The sequence below is a fragment of the Delphinus delphis genome, chromosome X (genome assembly GCF_949987515.2).
Source record: "Delphinus delphis chromosome X, mDelDel1.2, whole genome shotgun sequence".
Classification (NCBI taxonomy): domain Eukaryota; kingdom Metazoa; phylum Chordata; class Mammalia; order Artiodactyla; family Delphinidae; genus Delphinus; species Delphinus delphis.
This window is the reverse complement of record NC_082704.1, coordinates 91348546-91369873: the sequence shown is the minus strand read 5'-3', so window position 1 is coordinate 91369873 and position 21328 is coordinate 91348546. Positions and strand designations below refer to the sequence as shown.

Here is a 21328-nt window from a genome sequence, read left to right as displayed (position 1 = left end):
TGGATCATCCGCCTTCAACCACTCCACAGAGAAAGGAAAGCGGCAGCCTGCATTTCGGGAAAACATCATCATTTTAAGCTGTTCTGTCCCTTCCCCACCTCTCCGAGTGATATGACAGGTCCTTGTTGAAAATGCAGATAATGCTATTTGGCAGGAAGCCAATTTCTGGCTGCAAATTGCTTGGGGCTGGGGTCAGGGCAGGAGGCGGGGTCTGCGGAAGGTTTAAGGAGAGAAAGGGGCCAGGCAGATGGAGAAGCTGAGGCCTGGGGATAAAGCTGATTGGTGTGTCAGCAAAATCTGTCACTGGCTTTGGTGATTCGAAAGGCAGACACGTTCTCTCATCTCTGTTAATCCTCATCTGATACAGGATTTTCCTGCCATTAAATCTGGAGAAAGAAAAATAGGCACACTCAAACCTGCATAAGCAACTATTTCTCCTCTGCCCCGGCTCACCGTCCTCCCTGCCCCCACTTTCCTTCTCTGTCGAATCATTTTTAGCATCTGTGGCTGCTTGACTTGGGAGATGGATGGGCTGGGGGAGCCGAAGGGCACCTTGGAGGAGGAGCGCTATCAGGCAGAGCCCCAGGATGGTAAGCAACATTTGGGGACTATTCACTAATGCTTCTCTGCAGAGGTTTCCTCTCTGTCCATTTCCTTGCTGGGTTGTCAGTGAGTCCGTGTGAGTTGCTGCTGACGAAGGGTTTCCAAACACATCCAAGCTGTCAGTTTGGGGGGAGCACCTGATTGGCTGTTGTCACTGGTTTTTCTTAACCCAGCACCAAGGTGATGGGGAGAAATGCGTGCAGAGAAGAAGGGGGAAAGGCAGGGCATTCAGGAGGAAGTGGAGGTATAGAGAGGGGCCTGAGGGACCTGGTTGTCAAGGGACCCCTCCTGGGCACCCGGTGACCTGTGCTCTCTCCCCTTAGGTAGGGATTCCACAGCTGGGTGGTTTTAAGCCACCAGGTGCGTGAAAAGCTGCGGGATGCTGTTCCTGCTGCTGCATGGTGAGTTCCAAGGCCCCCTCCTTCCGTCCCCTAGCAGACACCTGCCAGTGGGTGTGGGGGTTGGGAAGTCAGTAGAAGATGCTAGAACATGCGTGGAAACCACAGGGCTTCTACCCAAGAAGTGTGGGCTTCAGGTGGCTTCCATGAAAGCTGTACCTGGACACCAATACTTCTGATTAGGTTTCACTGAATGTGCGATCATGGGGGAGGGTACAGAGAGTTAAAGAAAACAGCAGGTCGGGGCGGCGGGGTGGTGCTTTTGTTTGTTTTAAAAACAAAACTCCCGAGCCAAATATATGAAATAAACTCTTGGTGGTTTTCTTATTCTAATTTCAGATATGAATTCATTGATGTAATTACCAAAAACTATAGTGGTTTTCTAATCACATTATTTTAAGCTCAAGAGATACGGGAACATATGTATATGTATAACTGATTCACTTTGTTATAAAGCAGAAACTAACACACCATTGTAAAGCAATTATACTCCAATAAAGATGTAAAAAAAAAATCCCTTAAAGAAATCATCTTCCTAAAGGAGGAAGACGACATGAAAAATATCATGTTGGAATTATGTAACTATGGACGTTTAGGAATTTTTTCCAAGTTTTTTGGTCCTATTGTTATATGGGTTTTCATATAACAAGAAGACTCATCCCCAATTTTTTTCCACACCTCTACAGCTCCAGGTGTTCCAACCCAACAGAGATAGCCCAAGGAAAAATCCCTTGTTAAGTTCTGCAGTAAGCAATTTACACAGACTCTGTTCTTCTGACCCTCAGGTGAATGTATAATTATTTGAGGTTATAACGACCCACATAATAGACCTCTCTATGCCATGCTGGCAGAGAAAATGTTACCAGATAAGTCTAAGAACGGTAGTAATAGAATTTTCTTATTCTTTTAATTCCACCTTTTCAAAAAGTAGAACTTGCTGTATTCAAGGAATCAACAGGTACACACTGTACCTTCAGTACACTCTAGGGATATCATGAGAGAGATAATTGCATACCCTTTGTCCTTGAGAAACTTACATTCTTTAATGGCCGACTCAATAAGTAAATGAGCAAAAAAAAATTGGAACAAGGCTCAGGGAACAGTATGGATAAATAGGACATGACTTCCTAGCTGCAGGAGTCTCCAAAGGATAGAGGTTGACATTTATATAATTACAAACAGTCAGCTCCTTGCCATTTCTCCTACCTAGAAAGGATATGAAGTTTGATTGACTCATTGGGACAGAATGTTTGCTTCGAAGAGCCAACATTATTTTAATTCTGTACCCAAAGCTCTCCCGTTCCTCACAGAAAGCAGACAGTATTCATAGCCTGCATGCTGCCAAACAGGAACTGTCCCTGCTGCAGAGACCCGAAATACAGACAGGCTTCTTGTGACAAATTGGAGAGCTGAGCGGTGACATCATTTGCTAACAATAGATGCACTTAAAATTAATGACCATCTCCACATCCCCTGGCGCTTTCATTTAAAATGCACTCAGCAGCACAGACAATATTACTCTGACTACAAGTCACAAGGATTGCAGACAACGTGTTCCCGAGAAGCAGGCAGGGATAGGACTCTATCACCCCAGCTAGAGAAAAATGACTGAATCAGCCTGACAAAACAAGATCATGGTGGAATCAGAGGTGGCTCGTAGCAGGGTAAATCTAGGGCAAAACTGAAACAGAAATTCTCCACAGGAGAGTCTCCTGGAAATGCCTCTCCTCTCCCCCCTCCCCCATGGCAACCCCTTCAGGGTCTTCCTGCTGTCCACAATATCCCACTTCCTTGTCTTGCTTTACAGGGGTCTTCACCCTCGGCTTGCTCTAAACCATGAGTCTTTAATGAGGGCCAGGGTTTGGGGCTTATTTGCCTCCTGTCTCTAGAGTCTTACTGTAAGTTCTTTTTTTTTTTTTTTACTGTCAGTTCTTAATAAGGGTTTGCTTGTTGAATGGGTGAAGCTGTCCAGATTAGAACCATGACAATACTTGATAAAGGTCTTGCATTAAAAAAAAAAAAAATATATATATATATAAAACTCTTCAAATCCAATCATAAGACAACCCAATTTTTAAAAATTGGCAAACATTTTTGAGTAGCTGTTTCATCAAGGAAGATATGCAAAATGCTAATAAGCATATGAAAAGATGCTCCACATCAGTAGTCATTGGAGGAATGCAAATCCAACGCACAATGAGATGCCACCTCACACCCACTAGGATGGCTAGTCAAAAAGACCATAGCAGTTGTTGGTGAGGATGTGAAGCGACTGGGACTCCCCGGCTGGTGGGAATGCAAAACGGCACGGCCCCCGTGGAGAACTGTTTAGCAGTTTCTTGAGTCGGTCAACATATATTTACCATATGAGCCAGCAATCCCACTCCTAGATAAATGGGAAATGAAAACACATGTCCACAAAAAGACTTGCGCCCAAGTCCTCAGTCACTATAGGTGACTTTAGTCACTTTAGTCAGCTTTCGTCACGATAGGTGAAAACTGGAAGCAATCCAAATGTCCATCAGCAGGTGACTGAATACGCAAATGGCGGTACAGCCATACGACGGAACACTGCTCAGCAATAATAAGGAATCAGCTGATCTTCGGAGCAACATTGATGAATCTCACAAACACAATGTTGACTGAAAAAACCGTTTTATTTCATTTACATGAAGTTCTAGAACAGGCAAGACTATACTTCGGAAACTGTATCCTGGAGCAGAGGATGGGGAGGGGACTGCTGTCAAAGGGGCCTGAGAGGGCTTCCCTGGTGGCGCAGTGGTTGAGAGTCCGCCTGCCGATGCAGGGGACGCGGGTTCGTGCCCCGGTCCGGGGAAGATCCCACGTGCCGCGGAGCGGCTGCGCCCGTGAGCCATGGCCGCTGAGCCTGCGCGTCCGGAGCCTGTGCTCCGCAACGGGAGAGGCCACAGCAGTGAGAGGCCCGCGTACCGCAAAAAAAAAAAAAAAAAAAGGTGCCTGAGGAAACTTTCTGGGTAGTAGGAATATTCTAAATTGTGATTGGGGTGGGGGTTATGTGGGTGTATATGTTTGTTATACTTTCTGAACTACGTACACTTAAAATGGATATGTTTTATCGTAAGTAAATTATACCTGAATCAACTTGACTTTAAAGAAAAAAAGGAAGGTTGTAGGGAGAGAGCAGCTGCACCCCAAAGAGAACAAATCCCTCGTTATTGAGAGCCAGGCACTGTGGAGAGCTGGGCAGTATGTGGGTGAGTTTCATCAACGTCATTACATAGATAAGTCGCTCCTTCCTTTTGATTGCCAAGTAGTTTTCCCTTGCCTGGGTGTACTGGTTTGTTTATCCATTACTCTATCGTTGAGCACTTAAGTTGTTTCCAGTTTGGAGCAGTTGTATTTAGACCTGGAGGACTTTCTGGGGCCTAGTGTTCTCCTCCTCAGATGGGACAGCTCTCCACCTCGAGATCCACAGGGGCTGCGAGGCCGTCAGCAGACCACCCCTCTGAAGACCAACTGATTTCTCCACCCCCGCCACCATGATTCACATTGGCCAGCAACGCTGCAGTGTGAGTCCATGAGCCTTTCTTTTCTGTCACAGAAGATACCTGCATGATGTGAGAAGCAAGTTCTGGGATCACTGTGAGATGAGAGGCCATGGAATGGTCTCCCTCACTGCATTTCTGCTTCCCTTAGCCCATTTGGTTCTGAAAATCCAGCACTGGGGCTTGGTCTGAGGAGTAATTGGGATAGCATTTACTGAGGGTGGGAGGGGAATGACTTGTAGAGCCAAAGTGGCTGAAGAGATTTTGCTGAAATCAGAAAATGGACCACATTTTCCCTTGCTATTTTGGCTTCGTGAGGCACAAGTTCTTTGAAAACAATGAGGATGAAGAAACACTTCAAACTCAGCCTGTGGTTGGAAACTCCATGAGTAACTCTTTTCCTAGCAAACCTCAAGGGGCAAAAGCATATACTGGAAACGCTGTGGACCTACGGAGAAATCCCTCAGCTGGTCTGCATTAAGACATCATTCCAAAAAAAATATAATTAAAAAAAAGACATCATTGTGCGGGCATCCGAGCCCGGCCATCGCCGCCTGCCTCCCTGCAGCTCGGGGGCTGGCCAGTATACTGGACCAGAATACAAAGGCAGGGACCCATTTCTGGTATTTGCCCCAATTCAGGGACACCTTGTACCTTTTTTGTTGTTGTTTGAAGTAAAATTCACATAACAAAAGATTAACCATTAACCAGTTTAAAGCGTACAATTCGGTGGCATTTAGTATATTCACAATGTTGTGCATAGATCCCCTCTATCTCGTTCCAAGACATTTTCACATCCCAAAAGGAAACCCGGTACCTATTAAGCAGTCACTACTCTATTCTTTCCGTCAGCCCCAGGCAACCACTAATCCACTTTCTTTCTCCATGATTTGCCTATTCTGGATACATCATATAAGTGGAATCATATGTGGCCTTGTGTGTCTGGCTGCTTTCCCCTAGCATAATGTTTTTGAGGTTCAGCCACGTTGTAGCATGTGTCAGTACTTCATTCCTTTTTACGGCAGATTAATATTCCACCGTGTAGCTAGACCATGTTTTGTTTATCCATTTACCTGTTGTTGAACATCTGTTGCTTCCATCTTTGGGCTATTGTGAATAGTGCCTTATGGACGCTTGCGTACAAGTATTTGTTAGAACACCCACTTTCACCTAGAAGTGGAATTGCTGGGGCATGCAATAACTATGTTACACCCTGTAGTGTTTGATACCACACAGACGAATCCCATCTTTGTAAAGTTGGTCCACCTAGACCCCTGTTTTTTTTGGGGGATTGGATTTTCTTTATTTCTTTTATTTTTGGCTGTGTTGGGTCTTCATTGCTGCGCACAGGCTTTCTCTAGTTGTGGTGAGCGGGGGCTACTCTTTGTTTTGGGGCGCAGGCTTCTCATTGCAGTGGCTTCTCTTGTTGTGGAGCACGGGCTCTAGGCACACGGGCCTCACTAGTTGTGGCACAGGGGCTCAGTAGCTGTGGCTCATGGGCTCTAGAGTTCAGGCTCAGTAGTTGTGGCGCATGGGCTTAGTTGCTCTGAATCATGTGGGATCTTCCGGGAGCAGGGCTTGAACCTGTGTCCCCTGCGTTGGCAGGCGGATTCTTAACCACTGCACCACCAGGGAAGCCCGACCCTTGGTTTCTGACTTGGGCTATATATTGGAATTCCCTGTGGAACTTTTTAGAGTACCGATGCCTGCTTCCAAACCTGAAGATTCTGATGTAATCTGTCTGGTGAGTTGTGAGTTGGTTAAAAGCTCCTTAGGTGATTCTAATGTGCAGCCCAGGTAGAGAACCATTCTAGATTCTTCCTTTGTAGTTTACTTGTAGTAATAACTTCAGTATTCTGACACCTGGTATTTTGCTTTCCACTCTGGGGCAGATATTCACATGGTCCTTGAAGTACTGGTCCCTTGGTGAGATTTAATCTTGTGACAACAGTGGCTCATGGAATCTGCTGTTAGCTTGGCCCAATGCTTTCACAGCTGTTTCAAGTATTACAAGTCATTTGTTCCTCATAATTGTCCACCTATTACAGATGAGGAAACTGAGAAACAAAAGAAAAAAAAAACAAAAAAAAAAAGCAGTATGAGAGAGCAGGGGGGAAAAGGCAGTGTCATCAGAGTTTACGAGAGATGTGTGAGAGGCCGCACCCTCAGGAGGAGTGTTTCCAGACCAAATGCTCTGGAATGCCCCACATGTGAATCCTGGAGCTATGACAGAGGCAGGCTGAGCTGAGGCCCGTCCTGCTGAATTTCTCATCTTCCCCTCCCTACCTCAGGCTGGGAATAAAAGCACTGAAGCCTTTTCAGATTTCCACATGGAGCCTTCCCAAAAATTCTGATGGGAGAAAATAAATTGCTAAGGAACTGCCAATGAGTTTGACTTCCTCTTCTCACAACCTGGGATCTTTATTTTAATTGGTAAATGTTTTCTTGGCCAAGGGATTCCCACGGAACTCAGCTCTGGACAGCCAAAGAAATTTGTCTTTGGAATGATCCCTTCTGATTCCAGGAGAGGCCGCTTTTCATTTGAATTTGGAAAAATTGGGGATGGCCTAAACAATTTTTGATTCCATTTTCTATATTTCCTGCCAATGAATGGCAAAGAGCTTCCTTTTGGTTGAGGGGGTGCTGCCTGGTCTCGAATTTGAGTCGTTTTCTCTTTCAAGGTGAGGAGTTCATGAGGTTCTCAGGGAAAGGGGGAGGGGCCAGAAGGAGGAGATGGTACCCAAGGGATTACGGGAACCTGTCTTACTTAGGACGTTGCTCAGGAATCTCACTGCAAAGCCATAGAACCCGCTCCAGGTCACTGAAGACGAGAAAGGGTTTATTCAGGGGTGCTAGGTGTTCCCAGGCTTCCTGGTTGGAGGTCCACTGCCTGGAGCAATGCCTAAATCAGGTAGTGGGGCAGTTCCAGGAAAGACCCCATGGCCACCACCACTGGCGGACACACCTGACCGTTCACAGGCATCCTGCTGGGTGCTGGGTGCCTGAAATTCCACCATGGGAGCCTGGAAGCCAGATGCCCTCTGCCACCATCCTGGCCAGAAAATGGTTTCTGCCTGACGCCTACTTCTGACAGGCAAAGCTAGGTCACATGCCTGGGCCCTAACTGCAAGGGAAGTTGAGAAAAGAGAGTTTCTGGCTTCTGTGTTGAGGAGGCAGGACTTACAATGTAGGAAATTCCCTAAATGTATGAACACTACTTAAAAGGAGCTGGGTAGCCGGAAAAGGCATCAAATGTCCACTACAAGCAGAGGTGGTTTGGTTGCAAGGAACAGAAATCCACTGGTCTGCCCAGATGTTTTGAGTGGGTTTCTGAAATGGAAGCAGGGAAATGTCACAGAAATAGCTATAGCAGGGCCTTATGGGAACTAAAGGGAGCTTTCCACTGTCCCTTATCTCCTTTTCTGTGATTCTCATGGCCAATCTACTCCTCTCTCTGCACACCAGTTTCCTTACCTTGCCTTTGGCTCCCACTCCCTGATGACTTTGACCTGTACATGGCTTTGGTACAAACCCCAGCCCCAATGCTATATAGCAGTTGGTGCTCACATGATCTCGCTGCCTGTTCCATGTTCACAGGGAAGGAATGAATCTGATTGGCTCTGCTTAGGTCAAAGGTTCACCTGGGCTTCTCTGGTGGCGCAGTGGTTGAGAGTCTGCCTGCCGATGCAGGGGACACGGGTTCGTGCCCCGGTCCGGGAAGATCCCACATGCCGCGGAGCGGCTGGGCCCGTGAGCTATGGCCGCTGGGCCTGCGCGTCCGGAGCCTGCGCTCCGCAACAGGAGAGGCCACAACAGTGAGAGGCCGGCGTACCGCAAAAAAAACCCGAAAATGTTCACCTGCAGTCCAAACAGCTGTGGCTTGGAGGAGGCTGCAGAGAAATATGGGGTTTTGAGTGGGGTATTTTTTCTTAGACGTGGTGCTTGGCAACAGCTGCTGTCCAACTGTGGAAAATGAGAGCCAGAAGGGCCCTCCAAGGTCAGGAAGTGCAGGCTCTTCAGTTCACAGTTAAAGAAACAGAAGCTCAGAAAGGCTAGGGTTGGGGGGTGGGGGATAGTACAGTACAGTGGAAAGACAGAAATCAAAGGTTGATGGTGTTTAACCACCCTGAACCTGAGTTTCCTCTTTTTGTGAGTAGAAGAGAAGAATACTTACATTGCAGGGTTGTCATTAAACGGAATAATATATAGAGCAAGCTTTGGCCCGAGCAAATACTTATTAAAAGTTGGTTGTTATAAGAGCAAAAGAAACCCATAAACTGTGGTTAATTTGAATAGCATTAGACATGCTTATATCACCTGGACAACATATGGTACCATACTTCCCAAACTCTGCCCTGTGCATATTTGCTGTCTTTGGGGGTGGAATACGTCTGCAGGCCATGTTCTGTTGAGCTCCCAGAGCCACTTCCAGCAGCTCTGTTCTGGGACTGCATGTACATGTAATCGTATAGTATGTACTCATGTGTCAGCTCTCTTTTGCTCACTGTAATGTTTCTGTTGTGTCAATAGTTTGTTCCTTTTTATTGCTGAGTGGTATTCTACTGTATGGCTATATTGTAATTTATTTCTCTGCTGTTGAGTAATTTCCTGTTTTGGTCTATTCTGAATAAGCCACAGTGAACTTTCTTGTACAGTCTTCATGTGGACATTTTTTTTTCATTTCTCTTGGGTAAATACCTAGGAATGGAATTGCTGAATCATAGTCATATGTTTAGCTTTAATAGATACTGTCAAAGTTTCCCCAAGTTATTGAACTATTTTCCACTCACATCAACAATGTAAGAGAATCCCGTTGTTCTATATCCTCACCAGTATGTAGGGTTGTCAGCCATTCTAGTGAGTGTGTAGGGAAATCTCACTGTAGTTTTAATTTGCACTTCCCAAATGGCTAATTATGTAAAGCACCTTCTCTTGTGCTTAATGGCTACTTAATATATTCTTTCGTAAAGTGTTCAGGTCTTCTGCTCATTTTTATTTAGTTTGTCTTTTCATTATTCTTCATTTGTAGGAGTAGTTTTTATATTCTGTATACAAGACATACACACATACAGGCACACACACAAATGGTATCTTTTTAAAAAAATAGCTTTATTGAGATATAATTGGCATATAACAAATTAAGCATATTTAAAGTGTTCCCTCATGAAACCATCAGCACAATTGAGATAATGAACATATCCCACATCCATCACCCCCAAAGTTCATGCCCCTTTATAATCCTTCCCTTCTGCCCCTCCCTGCCCCCCCATCCATCCCCAGGCAACCACTGATCTTTCTGTTACTATAGACTAATTTGCAGTTTCTAGAATTTTTTGTAAATGGAATCATACAGTATGTGCTCTTTTTTGTCTGGCTTCTTTCATTCACCAGAATTATCTTGAGAGTCATCCATGTTATATGTATCCATTGTATGCATATATCATAATTTGTTTACCCATTCAACTCTTTTTTAAAAAAATATATCTTAGAAGTCTTTCCATGTTATACAAATAGATCCATCTCCTATTTATTTATTTATTTATACATACATTTATTTATTTATTTATTTATGGCTGTGTTGGGTCTTTGTTGCTGTGCGCGGGCTTTCTCTAGTTGCGGCGAGCGGGGGCTACTCTTCGTTGCGGTGCGCGGGCTTCTCATTGCGGTGGCTTCTCTTGTTGTGGAGCACGGGCTCTAGGCGTTCGGGCTTCAGTAGTTGTGGCTCACGGGCTCTAGAGTGCAGGCTCAGTAGTTGTGGCTCACGGGCTTAGTTGCTCCACGGCATGTGGGATCTTCCCGGACCATGGATTGAACCTGTGTCTTCTGCATTGGCAGGCAGATTGTTAACCACTGTGCCACCAGGGAAGTCCCCCCATTGAACTCTTGATGGGTGTTGGTGTTATTTCCAGTTTTGGGTTATTCTGAATAAAGCTGCTGTGAACATTCATGCCCAAGCCTTTTGTATGGACGTGTGCTTTTATTTCCCTACAAGTAGAATGGGTCAATCATAAGGCAGGTGTATGATTAACTTTTAAAGAAACTGCCACATTGTTTCCAACATGGTTGCACCATTTGACATTCCTACCAGCAGTGTAAGAGAGTTCCAGTTATTCTATATGCTCTCCAACACTTGGTGTGGTCAGTCTTTCTAATTTTAGTCATTCTAATAGGTGACTATTTTAATTTGCATTTCCCTAACAACTAATAATGTTGACCATCTTTTCATGTGTTTATTTGTCTCCTGTATATCTTTTTTGGTAAAGTGTTTCTTCTAATATTTTGCCCATTTATTAATTGGGTGATTTATTTATTTATAGTTTATTATTTAATAATATTATCAAATAAGTTTATTTATAAAATTATATTATTTGAATATTATTATTTAATAAATTATTTATAATTTTTTAAAAAAATTATTTATAATTTGTTGCCTGTTTTCTTATTATTGAGTTTTGAGAGTTCTTTATACATTTTGAATACAAGTCATTTATGAGATATATACAGAGAAAATATACAGATATTTTCTCACAGTCTGTGGCTTGTTTTTTCATTCTCTCAAGTGTCTTTCAAAGATGAGAACTTTAAAATTTTGATGAATCTAATTTATTACTTTTTTCCTTTATGGTAATGCTTTTTTTTTCCCCTAAGAAATCTTTGCCTACTGCTAGGTCACAAAGATATTCTCCTGTGTTATCTTCAAGAAGCTTTATAGTTTTAGCTTTTACATTTAGGTCTTTGGTCCATCTAAAATGAGTTTTTGTGTATGCTGTGAGGTAGGGGTTGAGATTCTTTTTTATTTTCTAGGGATTGCAATATGCACCTTTAATTTATCATGGTCTACTTTTTTTCCCCCATGGAAAAACCCTCTTGTGTATTTGATTAAACAAAAATAAAATAAGCTACATAGGAACAATTTTAAAGTCCAAAGAGACACCAACTTTGTTTGAAGGCTGCAGTAGCTGATGCAGCATCTCCTTGCTACCTTTCCCAGCCTTCTCTGTGGACCAGAGCGATACATTCAGAAGCCTGTTAGCTAACACAGGAGTTTTTGAACACTTTCCCATTGGTTCTTCACCTGCTCATTGTCTGTCATGCCTGAGGCCTGCAGTATATCATTTAAGATTTAAAAGTAAAAATCCGGGGTGAGGGGAACCCACCCCAAACAAAAACCCACCTTAAAGGTTTGGGGAAAAGCCTTTGCTTCCCCATTCTTCACTTAATTGACAAGATCCACACCACCGCTGCAATGCCCATTCTTAAACGCATCAAGAGGCAGTCAGCACCCAGATGGGCTTGCGGCATGGTTTCTGTGGCCCACGCAGTTATGCTGGTGGTGCATATCCCTTACATCAAGTCTGTATCGTGGTCTACTTTGAATTAGTCTTATACAGTTTCATGTGTAACACGAGATCCTTATGAGTACAATTTAGTTTACCCTTCTTCTCATTCTTTATGCTATTGTCATATTTTTCATTTACATATGTTATAAATTCCACAACACATTGTTATTTTTGCTTTCAACAGTCACTTGTCTGTTAAGTAATTAAGGTCTTTTATATTTAGTGGCATATTTGCCATTTCCGTTGCTCTTCATTCCTTCCTGTAGATCTGACTTTCATCTAGTGTCATTTTCCTTCAAGCTAAACAATGTCTTCATCTCTTGTTGTGCAGAAGATCGGGTGGAGATGCATTTTCTCAGATTTTGTTAACCTGAAAGCATCTCTACTGTACTTCATTTCTGAAGATATTTCCATTGGATATAGAATTCTGGGTTGCCAGATTTTGCTTTTGTTTCAGCAGCTTATAAGACATAATTCTATTGTCTTATGCCCTCCACTGTTTCTGGTACGAAATCAGTCATCACTTTTTTTTTTTTTTTTTGCGGTACGCGGGCCTCTCACTGTTGTGGCCTCTCCCGTTGCGGAGCACAGGCTCCGGACGCACAGGCTCAGAGGCCATGGCTCGCGGGCCCAGCCGCTCCACGGCATGTGGGATCTTCCCGGACCGGGGCACGAACCCGTGTCCCCTGCATCAGCAGGCGGACTCTCAACCACTGCGCCACCAGGGAAGCCCCAGTCATCACTTTTTAATTGACGTTTACTCTATGTAATGTGTCTTTTTTCTTTGGATGCCTTAAAGAATTTTCTTTCTACTTTAGTTTTCAGCAGTTTGACTGTGATGTGCCTAGATAATACGTGTGTGTGTGCGCATGTGTGATATTAGTTGGGGTTTGCTGAGCTTTGTGTTTTTAATCAAATTTTGGAAATTGTCTTCAATTATTTTTTTGCCATAGTCTCTTTTCTCCTCTGGGGCTCCAAATACATGCATGTGTCTAATTGGTTGATATTGTCCCATAGGTTATTGAAGCTCTGATCATATTTTTTCCAATCTTTTTTCTCCCTGAGCTTCATTTTGGGTAATTTCTATTGACTTCTTTCAAATTCATGAATATTTATTCCGTTGTGTCTAGTCTGCTGTTTTTCTTATTCAATGATTTTTTAAAAAAATTTCAGATATGGTATTATTTCAGTACTAAGATTTCTACTTGGTTCATATTCACAGTTTCCATACCTTTTTTTTTTAATTGACCCATACTTCTAAAATTCACATTCCCCACGCCCTCATGCATTATATCCATCTTTTCCTATAAATTCCTAAACATAATTATAATAAATCCTTGTTTTGTAATTCTAACATCTGGGCTGTCACTGTGTCTACTCCTGTTAACTATTTGTTTTCCTCTTGAGCAATGTCGTGTTTTGCTTCTTCTTCACATATCTACTATTATTTGATTGTATAGCAGATATTGTGGTTATAGAAACTCTAGATCCTCTTATCTTCCTTTGAAGAGTGTTGAATTTCCTTCTGGCCTTCAGCTAAACTACTGGCAGATCCCCTTGATACAGGGGAAGCTTGGTTTCAGTCTTTGTTAGGGAAGGCCTAGTTCCGTTTTACCCTTTGCCCTGGGAAATGGTCTTTATTCCTGAGGTGTGGCCCTCCGGGGTTTCAATGGAAAGGTCGAGGTATTTTATAAGAGCTTCTAACTAGGTGGACTCTGAACTCTTAATCTGCTTTCCATTACTGGGAAATTGCTGAAATCTCTGTTTAGTTCTTTTGGAGTTCTGTTCTTGGCTTCTTGGACTCACTCCATATACATGCACTTTAGGACTCAAACAAGGATCTAAGCAGAGCTTGTGTGCAAATTTTGTGGCTCCCTCTTTCCTATGGTTTCCCTCCTCAATTTCCAGCCACTGTTGCTGCTATACACTCTGACCTCTAATTTCTCAGCCCAGTAAGACTCTTGCTTTCTGCTTGAGCTCTACTGCCCATGTGCAGTGTGGACTTGAAAATGCCCTGAGAGGAAAAGCCAGTTAAATGTGCCTCTCACTTAGTTTGCTTCTTTTCATTTAAGGGTCGTATCTACTCTGGTGGCCTGTTTAGGTTTCTCTCCAGTGCCTTCAAGTGATTTTTTTAAAAATTTAAGTACAGTTGATTTACAGTGTTGTGTTCAAATGATTTTTTAAAAATATCTTTCCAGAGTTGACACTAGCAATCAGCAGAAATGTTAGTCTGATCAAGCTACTCTGCCATTATTGCAAGCAGAACTCACCCCAATATGTTATTATTCTTTAATTTAATTAATTAATTGGCGGCACCTCATAGCATGCGGGATCTTAGTTCACCGACCAGGGATTGAACTCGTGCCCCCTGCAGTGGAAGTGCAGAGTCTTAATCACTGGACTGTCAGGGAAGTCCCTATGTTATTATTTTTTAAAATTTTGTTTTGGGGACTTTCCTGGTGGCGCAGTGGTTAAGAATCCGCCTGCCAATGCAGGGGTCACGGGTTCGAGCCCTGGTCCGGGAAGATCCCACGTGCTGCGGAGCAACTAAGCCGGTGTGCCATAACTACTGAGCCTCTGCTCTAGAGCCTGCGTGCCACAACTACTGAAGCCCGCGCGCCTAGAGCCCGTGCTCCGCAACGAGAAGCCACCGCAATGAGAAGCCCGTGCACAGCAACAAAGACCCAACACAGGCATAAATAAATAAATAAATAAATAAAAATTTTGCTTTGGTGCCCTGTTTTTCTGGCTCACTAGGCATGTACTTAGTCTTCATACTGGGTAAACCAATACTGGAGTTTGGTTGTCTGTTCTGAGAATTTACTTGATTTAATTTAAATTTCACTAAATAGTCCAGTAACTTAGTTATTGTTCCTAATGGCTATCAAAGTTTCAGAGGCTGAAAATAGGTCTCTAATAGTGACATCTTGAGTGTTTAAAGTTTAAAAAAAACCCACTTTAATCTATTTTGTGAAATAGGTAATACACTCACATGGCTCAAAATGTACAAGGTAAAAAGATATACAATAAAAAGCTTCACCCCCACCCCTCTTGCATGTATTAAAAAAAAAAAAAACTGGCAGCCAAAGAGCCCAAACTTTGATCTCTTGCGTTATGCAAGCAAATTGGTTGTATGCTGTCTGTCATAATCCCACGAATTCCTTAACAAAATTTTAAAAATAAATGACATCCCCCAGCAGGGATTGTTACAGAGGAAGACTTCAATTCTATTTAATTCTGCAAATACTTACTGAGCCATACAGTGTGCCTGGAACAATATTAGCTATTGTGGAGCAGAAACATGAGTCATATGGTTGAGAGTGCACTTCCCTTAATTAGAAAGGAGAAGAGAGTAGAATGAAGGACTATTTGTAAGGAAATCTGATGCCTCTGCTTGACCCAGTTGGAAGAGTTAATAGAATAAGGTTCTGCCTCTGTCCAGCTGATGCCTGGAGCTAAGGTTACATTCTTGGCCCTGTCTCTCTAACAGGGTGTCTGTCTGTCCCGCCCAGCAGCTGCCCCGTTTACAGCCACGCCCAGCACAGGGTCCAAGAACCTTGCTGGAAGCTTGGTGTCTAGTTCACAGTTCTTAGGGAGAGGGAAAAGCTAAGTCTCTGGAATATCAGAATTTTGAACTAGCTACAGTTTACAACTGAAGGGTTCCTCAAAGGGCTGAGTGTTCTCCAGCCAAGTCTGAAAGGGCTGAATCCCCTTCCTAGAAACTGAGAAAAACATGAGTGTCCATAACAGATGTACTGAAAAGACATTGGAAGCTGAGCAAACCTACAGAGGCAGCAGCGAGCACGTCTATTGATACACACTCCTTGTGTGGCCACACCTTCAGGTTCCCACCAGGGCTTGGATAGGCAAGGCAGCATAACGTGTACACAGTGGGAGGGACTGCACGGTAGCCAGGGTGTTTGCCGGAATTTGGGAGTACTGTCGAGGACAGGTAGAAATTATAAATAGCAGTGGTCAGGTTTTACATCTGGGTACCTTTGCTCCTCTGCAGGAATTTCAGATGGAGCACATTCCACCTGCCAGCTGCTCCTGGCCAGAAAATAAAACTTGTGCCTCTTCCATCCTGCCTTTTCCAATGGAACTGAAGATGGGGCTTGGGACTTCTGGCTACCATACAGAAGCAGCCCATGCCATTCTGCTTTCCTGCAGGTGGCAAGCCACCTGGAGGGCTTTGGAAGGCTTTATCTGATCCTCCATTCAAATGCTCAGAACGAAATTAATTTATAAGCACCAGTCCTTCCCCTGAGGATGGAAAAAAGGCTCTAGAGAGTGAAGACTGGTGAATGGAATTAACCACACAGTGTCCACAAGTAATTTCTGAGATGTGTAAGAAGGTCATCGATAGTTTATTTAGTATGCTGTCCTTATGGCTTAATTATAGTGACTGTTAAAGAAAAAAAAAGATTGATAGGCTTTACTTTCATTCCCAACCTGTTTCCTAATTCTCCCTTCTTAATGAGCCTTAACTTGCTCAGTGGGGATTTTCAAAAATTGAATTATTATTTTTTTTAAAAATTTATTTAATTAATTTATTTTTGGCTGTGCTGGGCCTTCGTTGCTGCGCACGGGCTTTCTCTAGTTGTGATGAGCGGGGTCTACTCTTTGTTGCGATGCGCAGGCTTCTCATTGCGGTGGCTTCTCTTGTTGCAGAGCACGGGGTCTAGGGTGCGCGGGCTTCAGCAGTTGTGGCACACAGGCTCAGTAGTTGTGGCTTGCAGGCTCAGTAGTTGTGGCGCACAGGCTTAGTTGCTGCACAGCATGTGGGATCTTCCCGGACCAGGGCTCGTACCCGTGTCTCTTGCATTGGCAGGTGGATTCTTAACCACTGCACCACCAGGGAAGCCCTCAAAAATTGAATTCTTACGGTGGGAGGGAATAGAGCAGCACCAATAGAAATATAATGCAAGCCACACATGTTTAAATTCTCTAAGCAGCCCAATAAAAAAGGTGAAAAGAAACTATCGACATTGATTTTAATATTTTCGCTAACCCAATATATCTAAAATATCGTTTCAACATGTAAGCAATATAAAAATTATTGATGAGATAGTTTACCTTTTTTTGGTACTAAGTCTTTGGGATCTGGTGTGTATTTTACACTGCGAGCACACCTCAGTTCAGGCTACTCACATTTCAAATGCTCAACAGCCCCATGTGCATGGGGGCTAGGTACTAGGCAGCACAAGGCTAGAGCGTAGGCCACAGTGATGCCCTCCAGGTCCCTCTATGCATGCAGACACAACAAGCCCTCTAGGTCGCTGTCTAGGAGAGCACAAGCCATGATACAGGTGGTGGGAAGCGGGATTTAGGACTGGGTCAGGTGCCTGGATTCCAGCTGAGTTTTGCTGATGAACAGAACTTGAGAGCAAAGGCGAAGGGCGTGATGGGTGGGGAAACCTGAGTAAGGTCTGGGAGGCGGAACGAGGCCCTTTGGAGGACAGGGCTCTGCGGGACGTTTGAGAACTTGGTGGATGGCCGCATCCTGCCACGTTTACGGGTAGGATTGGACCTGGGGCGATCCTGTGGCTGACAGTTGTTCCTTTTTTGTCTTTTCTCCTCCCTCCCCTCTCCCCCGTCCCCGCCCCCGCCAGCGGTGGTCCTCGGCCTGCCCAGCGCCCGGGCCGCCGAGGACGCCTGCGCGAGCGCCTGCCCGGCCGCCTGCGTCTGCAGCAGCGTGGAGCGCGGCTGCTCGGTGCGCTGCGACCGCGCGGGCCTCTTGCGGGTGCCGGCCGAGTTCCCGTGCGAGGCGGCCTCCATCGACCTGGACCGCAATGGCCTGCGCTTCCTGGGCGAGCGGGCCTTCGGCACGCTGCCGTCGCTGCGCCGCCTGTCGCTGCGCCACAACAACCTGTCCTTCATCACGCCTGGCGCCTTCAAGGGCCTGCCGCGTCTGGCCGAGCTGCGCCTGGCGCACAACGGCGATCTGCGCTACCTGCATGCGCGCACCTTCGCCGCACTCGGCCGCCTGCGGCGCCTTGACCTGGCCGCCTGCCGCCTCTTCAGCGTGCCCGAGCGCCTCCTGGCCGAGCTGCCCGCCCTGCGCGAGCTCGCCGCCTTCGACAACCTGTTCCGCCGCGTGCCCGGCGCTCTGCGCGGCCTAGCCAACTTGACGCATGCGTACCTGGAGCGCAGCCGCATCGAGGCCGTGGCCTCCAGCTCGCTGCTGGGTCTGCGCCGCCTGCGGTCGCTCAGCCTGCAGGCCAACCGCGTCCGCGCCGTGCACGGCGGCGCCTTCCGCGACTGCAGCGCCCTGGAGCATCTGCTGCTCAACGACAACCTGCTGGCCGCGCTGCCGGCCGACGCCTTCCTCGGCCTCCGCCGCCTGCGCACGCTCAACCTGGGCGGCAACGCGCTGGGCCGCGTGGCGCACGCCTGGTTCGCCGAGCTGGCTGAGCTCGAGCTGCTCTACTTGGACCGCAACCGCATCGCCTTCGTGGAAGAGGGCGCCTTCCAGAACCTCTCGGGCCTCCTGGCCCTGCATCTCAACGGCAACCATCTCACCGTGCTCGCCTGGGCAGCCTTCCAGCCCGGCTTCTTCCTGGGCCGCCTCTTCCTCTTCCGCAACCCATGGCGCTGCGACTGTCGCCTGGAGTGGCTGCGGGACTGGATGGAGAGCTTTGGGCGCGCCGCCGACGTGCCGTGCGCCTCCCCGGGCTCCGTGGCCGGCCTGGACCTCCGCCAGGTGGCCTTTGGGCGTTCCGCCGACGGCCTCTGTGTGGACCCCGAGGAGCTGAACTTCACCGCGTCCAGTCCAGGTCCGTCTCCAGAGCCAGCAGCCACCACAGTGAGCAGGTTCAGCAGCCTCCTCTCCAAGCTGCTGGCCCCGAGGGCCCCGGTGGCGGAGGCGGCCAATACCACTGAGGGGCCGGTCAACGCCTCGCTGTCTGACAGCCTTCTCTCCCGGGGGGTGGGCAGCTCGGGCCACAAGACACCGTTTCTCCTGGGCTCTGGTCTTCTGCTCAGCATGGCCCAGCACGTGGTGTTTGTCCTCCAGATGGACTGACTGTGCCACCCTGGGGTGGCCCAGATTGCCTTGCCAGGCAAGGGAGTTTAGTTAACTGGGCTCGATGGTGGTTGGTGTGGGGAGAGGGGAACAGGATGGGGGCGGGGGTGAAAATTACAGCGGAGGGTGGAAGGAACAGTTTGCCTCCAGAGATGGCCCTGGGAAGAGGAGGACCCTGGGAAATGCCATGTGTGGGAGGGGGGAGATTATGGATTTCTGCTCCTGTCACATGGGCATAATTGGAAAAGAAGCAAGAAGGAACATGTGCCTTCTGGTGAGAAGACTAGGAATTGGAAGTTTCTAGGGCTACAGGGCTCCACTCCCATCCCTTCCCCCCATCTTCCAGGAAACTGGGCCTGCATGCCTGAATTAGAGTTAATCCATTGGCTAAGTACTAAAAACCGTGCCAATTCTCCTGGTGGGGCAACCATTAAGCCCAATCCCTGGAGCTTCCCTGGTGGTGCAGTGGTTATGAATCTGCCTGCCAACGCAGGGGACACGGGTTCGAGCCCTGGTCCGGGAAGATCCCACATGCTGTGGAGCAACTAAGCCTGTGTGCCACAACTACTGAGCCTGTGCTCTAGAGCCCGTGAGCCACAACTGCTGAGCCCGCGTGCCACAACTACTGAAGCCCGTGTGCCTAGAGCCCGTGCTCGGCAACCAGAGAAGCCACCCACCGCAATGAGAAGCCCACGCACCGCAACTAAGAGTAGCCCCCGCTCGCTGCAACTAGAGAAAGCCCGCATGCTGCAACGAAGACCCAATGCAGGCAAAAATAAATTAAAAAAAGTCCAATCCCTTTGTTTTCTACTACAACCCTCCTCCCCCTCCCCCAGGAGCCTGGGGACACTAGGGTCCAGGAAGATGGGTAGGACAGGAGAGAAGGGTGATGGGAAAGGGACTTAGACCTAAGGTGGTGGCAGTGATTCGTGCGGTCTGAGATGTGTTAGGGGGTGTTTAAAACAAAGAATCATTTACTCCACAGTTGTTCCCAGGGGTGGCCTTAGCCGCAAAGGAACTTTAGGGCAGGGTAGGGAAAAAAAGAGGAGGGGGCATTGTCTGTGGATAAATACATTTCTAAAAATACTACGGTTAAAAACAAAAAAAGATTAAAAAGGTTTCTCTTCTGCAGGACTTTCCAAGAGTCTTTCATATGCAGACATGCACTGTGACTCTCCCCAGGAGGCCACAAAATCCTCTTTCCTGTTTTGTGGGAAGAGTGTCCAAAAGACACAGAGATGCTGTTAGTGGGGCGGGGAGTCTCCAGCTTGGATGATCCCATTAGGTGTGGGAATTATTATGGGCCGCACACTTTGGGGCTGACTAACGGGCCAAGAGGAAAGGAGGCAGCCAGTAGCTGGGAAGGGGGGCTGAGCGATTTCTCAGGATGGGAGGTGGCCAACTGTAAGCCCCCAAGCCTGAATGCCAGAGTAGAGGCTGTGTGTCTGCTACATAACATGCTCAAGCCGACCTCCACACACATGTAACAATGACTGCCTTTGTCAACATCCTGGCAATTCCTAATCTTAATGTCCTCTCTGTGTATTTGAAGGGGTGTGTTTTCAAAGACCACATGGATTCAGGGTGTGCTGAGCTGTCAGTTCTTCAAGGCCATAGTGCTTCTTCTGTGTCTCTAGGTAATACAAACTATTAGAAATGTTGCAGAAAGCACCACTGAGTGCAGGAGTGTTCAAATGGATTGTGACCATTAGTGGTCATCAACTCAATTTAATGGGTCACAACCAGCATTTTAAAAAACAGGATAGACTCTGATGCCCAGATCCAAGAGGTAGATTGCTGTGTATAGAAGGAAGTTAATCTCCTGTCTTCTGCAGCACACAAGCTGCTATTTTTATCTCCAACATAACACACTCTGGTATCAGTATTGGGAAAATATTTGGCTGATGTAGATATGATCTGAGTGGTAATATCCTTTATTTGGTATTGCCCAGAGCAGAGCATATCACAATAATAAGTAAGGTGGGGACTTCCCTGGTGGCGCAGTGGTTAAGAATCTGCCTGCCAATGCAGGGGACACGGGTTCAATCCCTGGTCCAGGAAGATCCCACATGCCGTGGAGCAACTAAGCCCGTGAGCCACAACTACTGAAGCCCGCGCGCCTGGAGCCTGTGCTCTGCAACAAGAGAAGCCACCGCGATGAGAAGCCCACGCTCCGCAATGAAGAGTAGCCCCTGCTCACCGCAACTAGAGAAAGCCTGTGCGCAGCAATGAAGACCCAACGCAGCCAAAAAAAATCAAGTAAGTAATGTGCATGTTACCACATTTTGTTCAAATTTCACAACTGTGTATAGCAAGCCTGCAGCAAACAAACTTCTCAAATATTAGCAACAGTTTAGAGAAGGATTAAGGAAGAACAGGAGTCTCTGAGCAGAAGGAAAGGAACAGAAAGAGCAGAGAAGAAATGTTTGGCATCAGCCA

The 21328-nt window shown here is 46.3% G+C and overlaps 1 protein-coding gene across 1 annotated transcript; it reads left to right on the top strand.

The window, feature by feature from the left end:
• Positions 1–523: 523 nt before the first annotated feature.
• Positions 524–18889, top strand: NYX (nyctalopin). The gene is made up of 2 exons (XM_060002064.1): positions 524–590; positions 17478–18889. The coding sequence occupies exons 1-2, from the start codon at positions 524–526 to the stop codon at positions 18887–18889; spliced, it is 1479 nt and encodes a 492-aa protein (XP_059858047.1).
• Positions 18890–21328: the final 2439 nt, after the last annotated feature.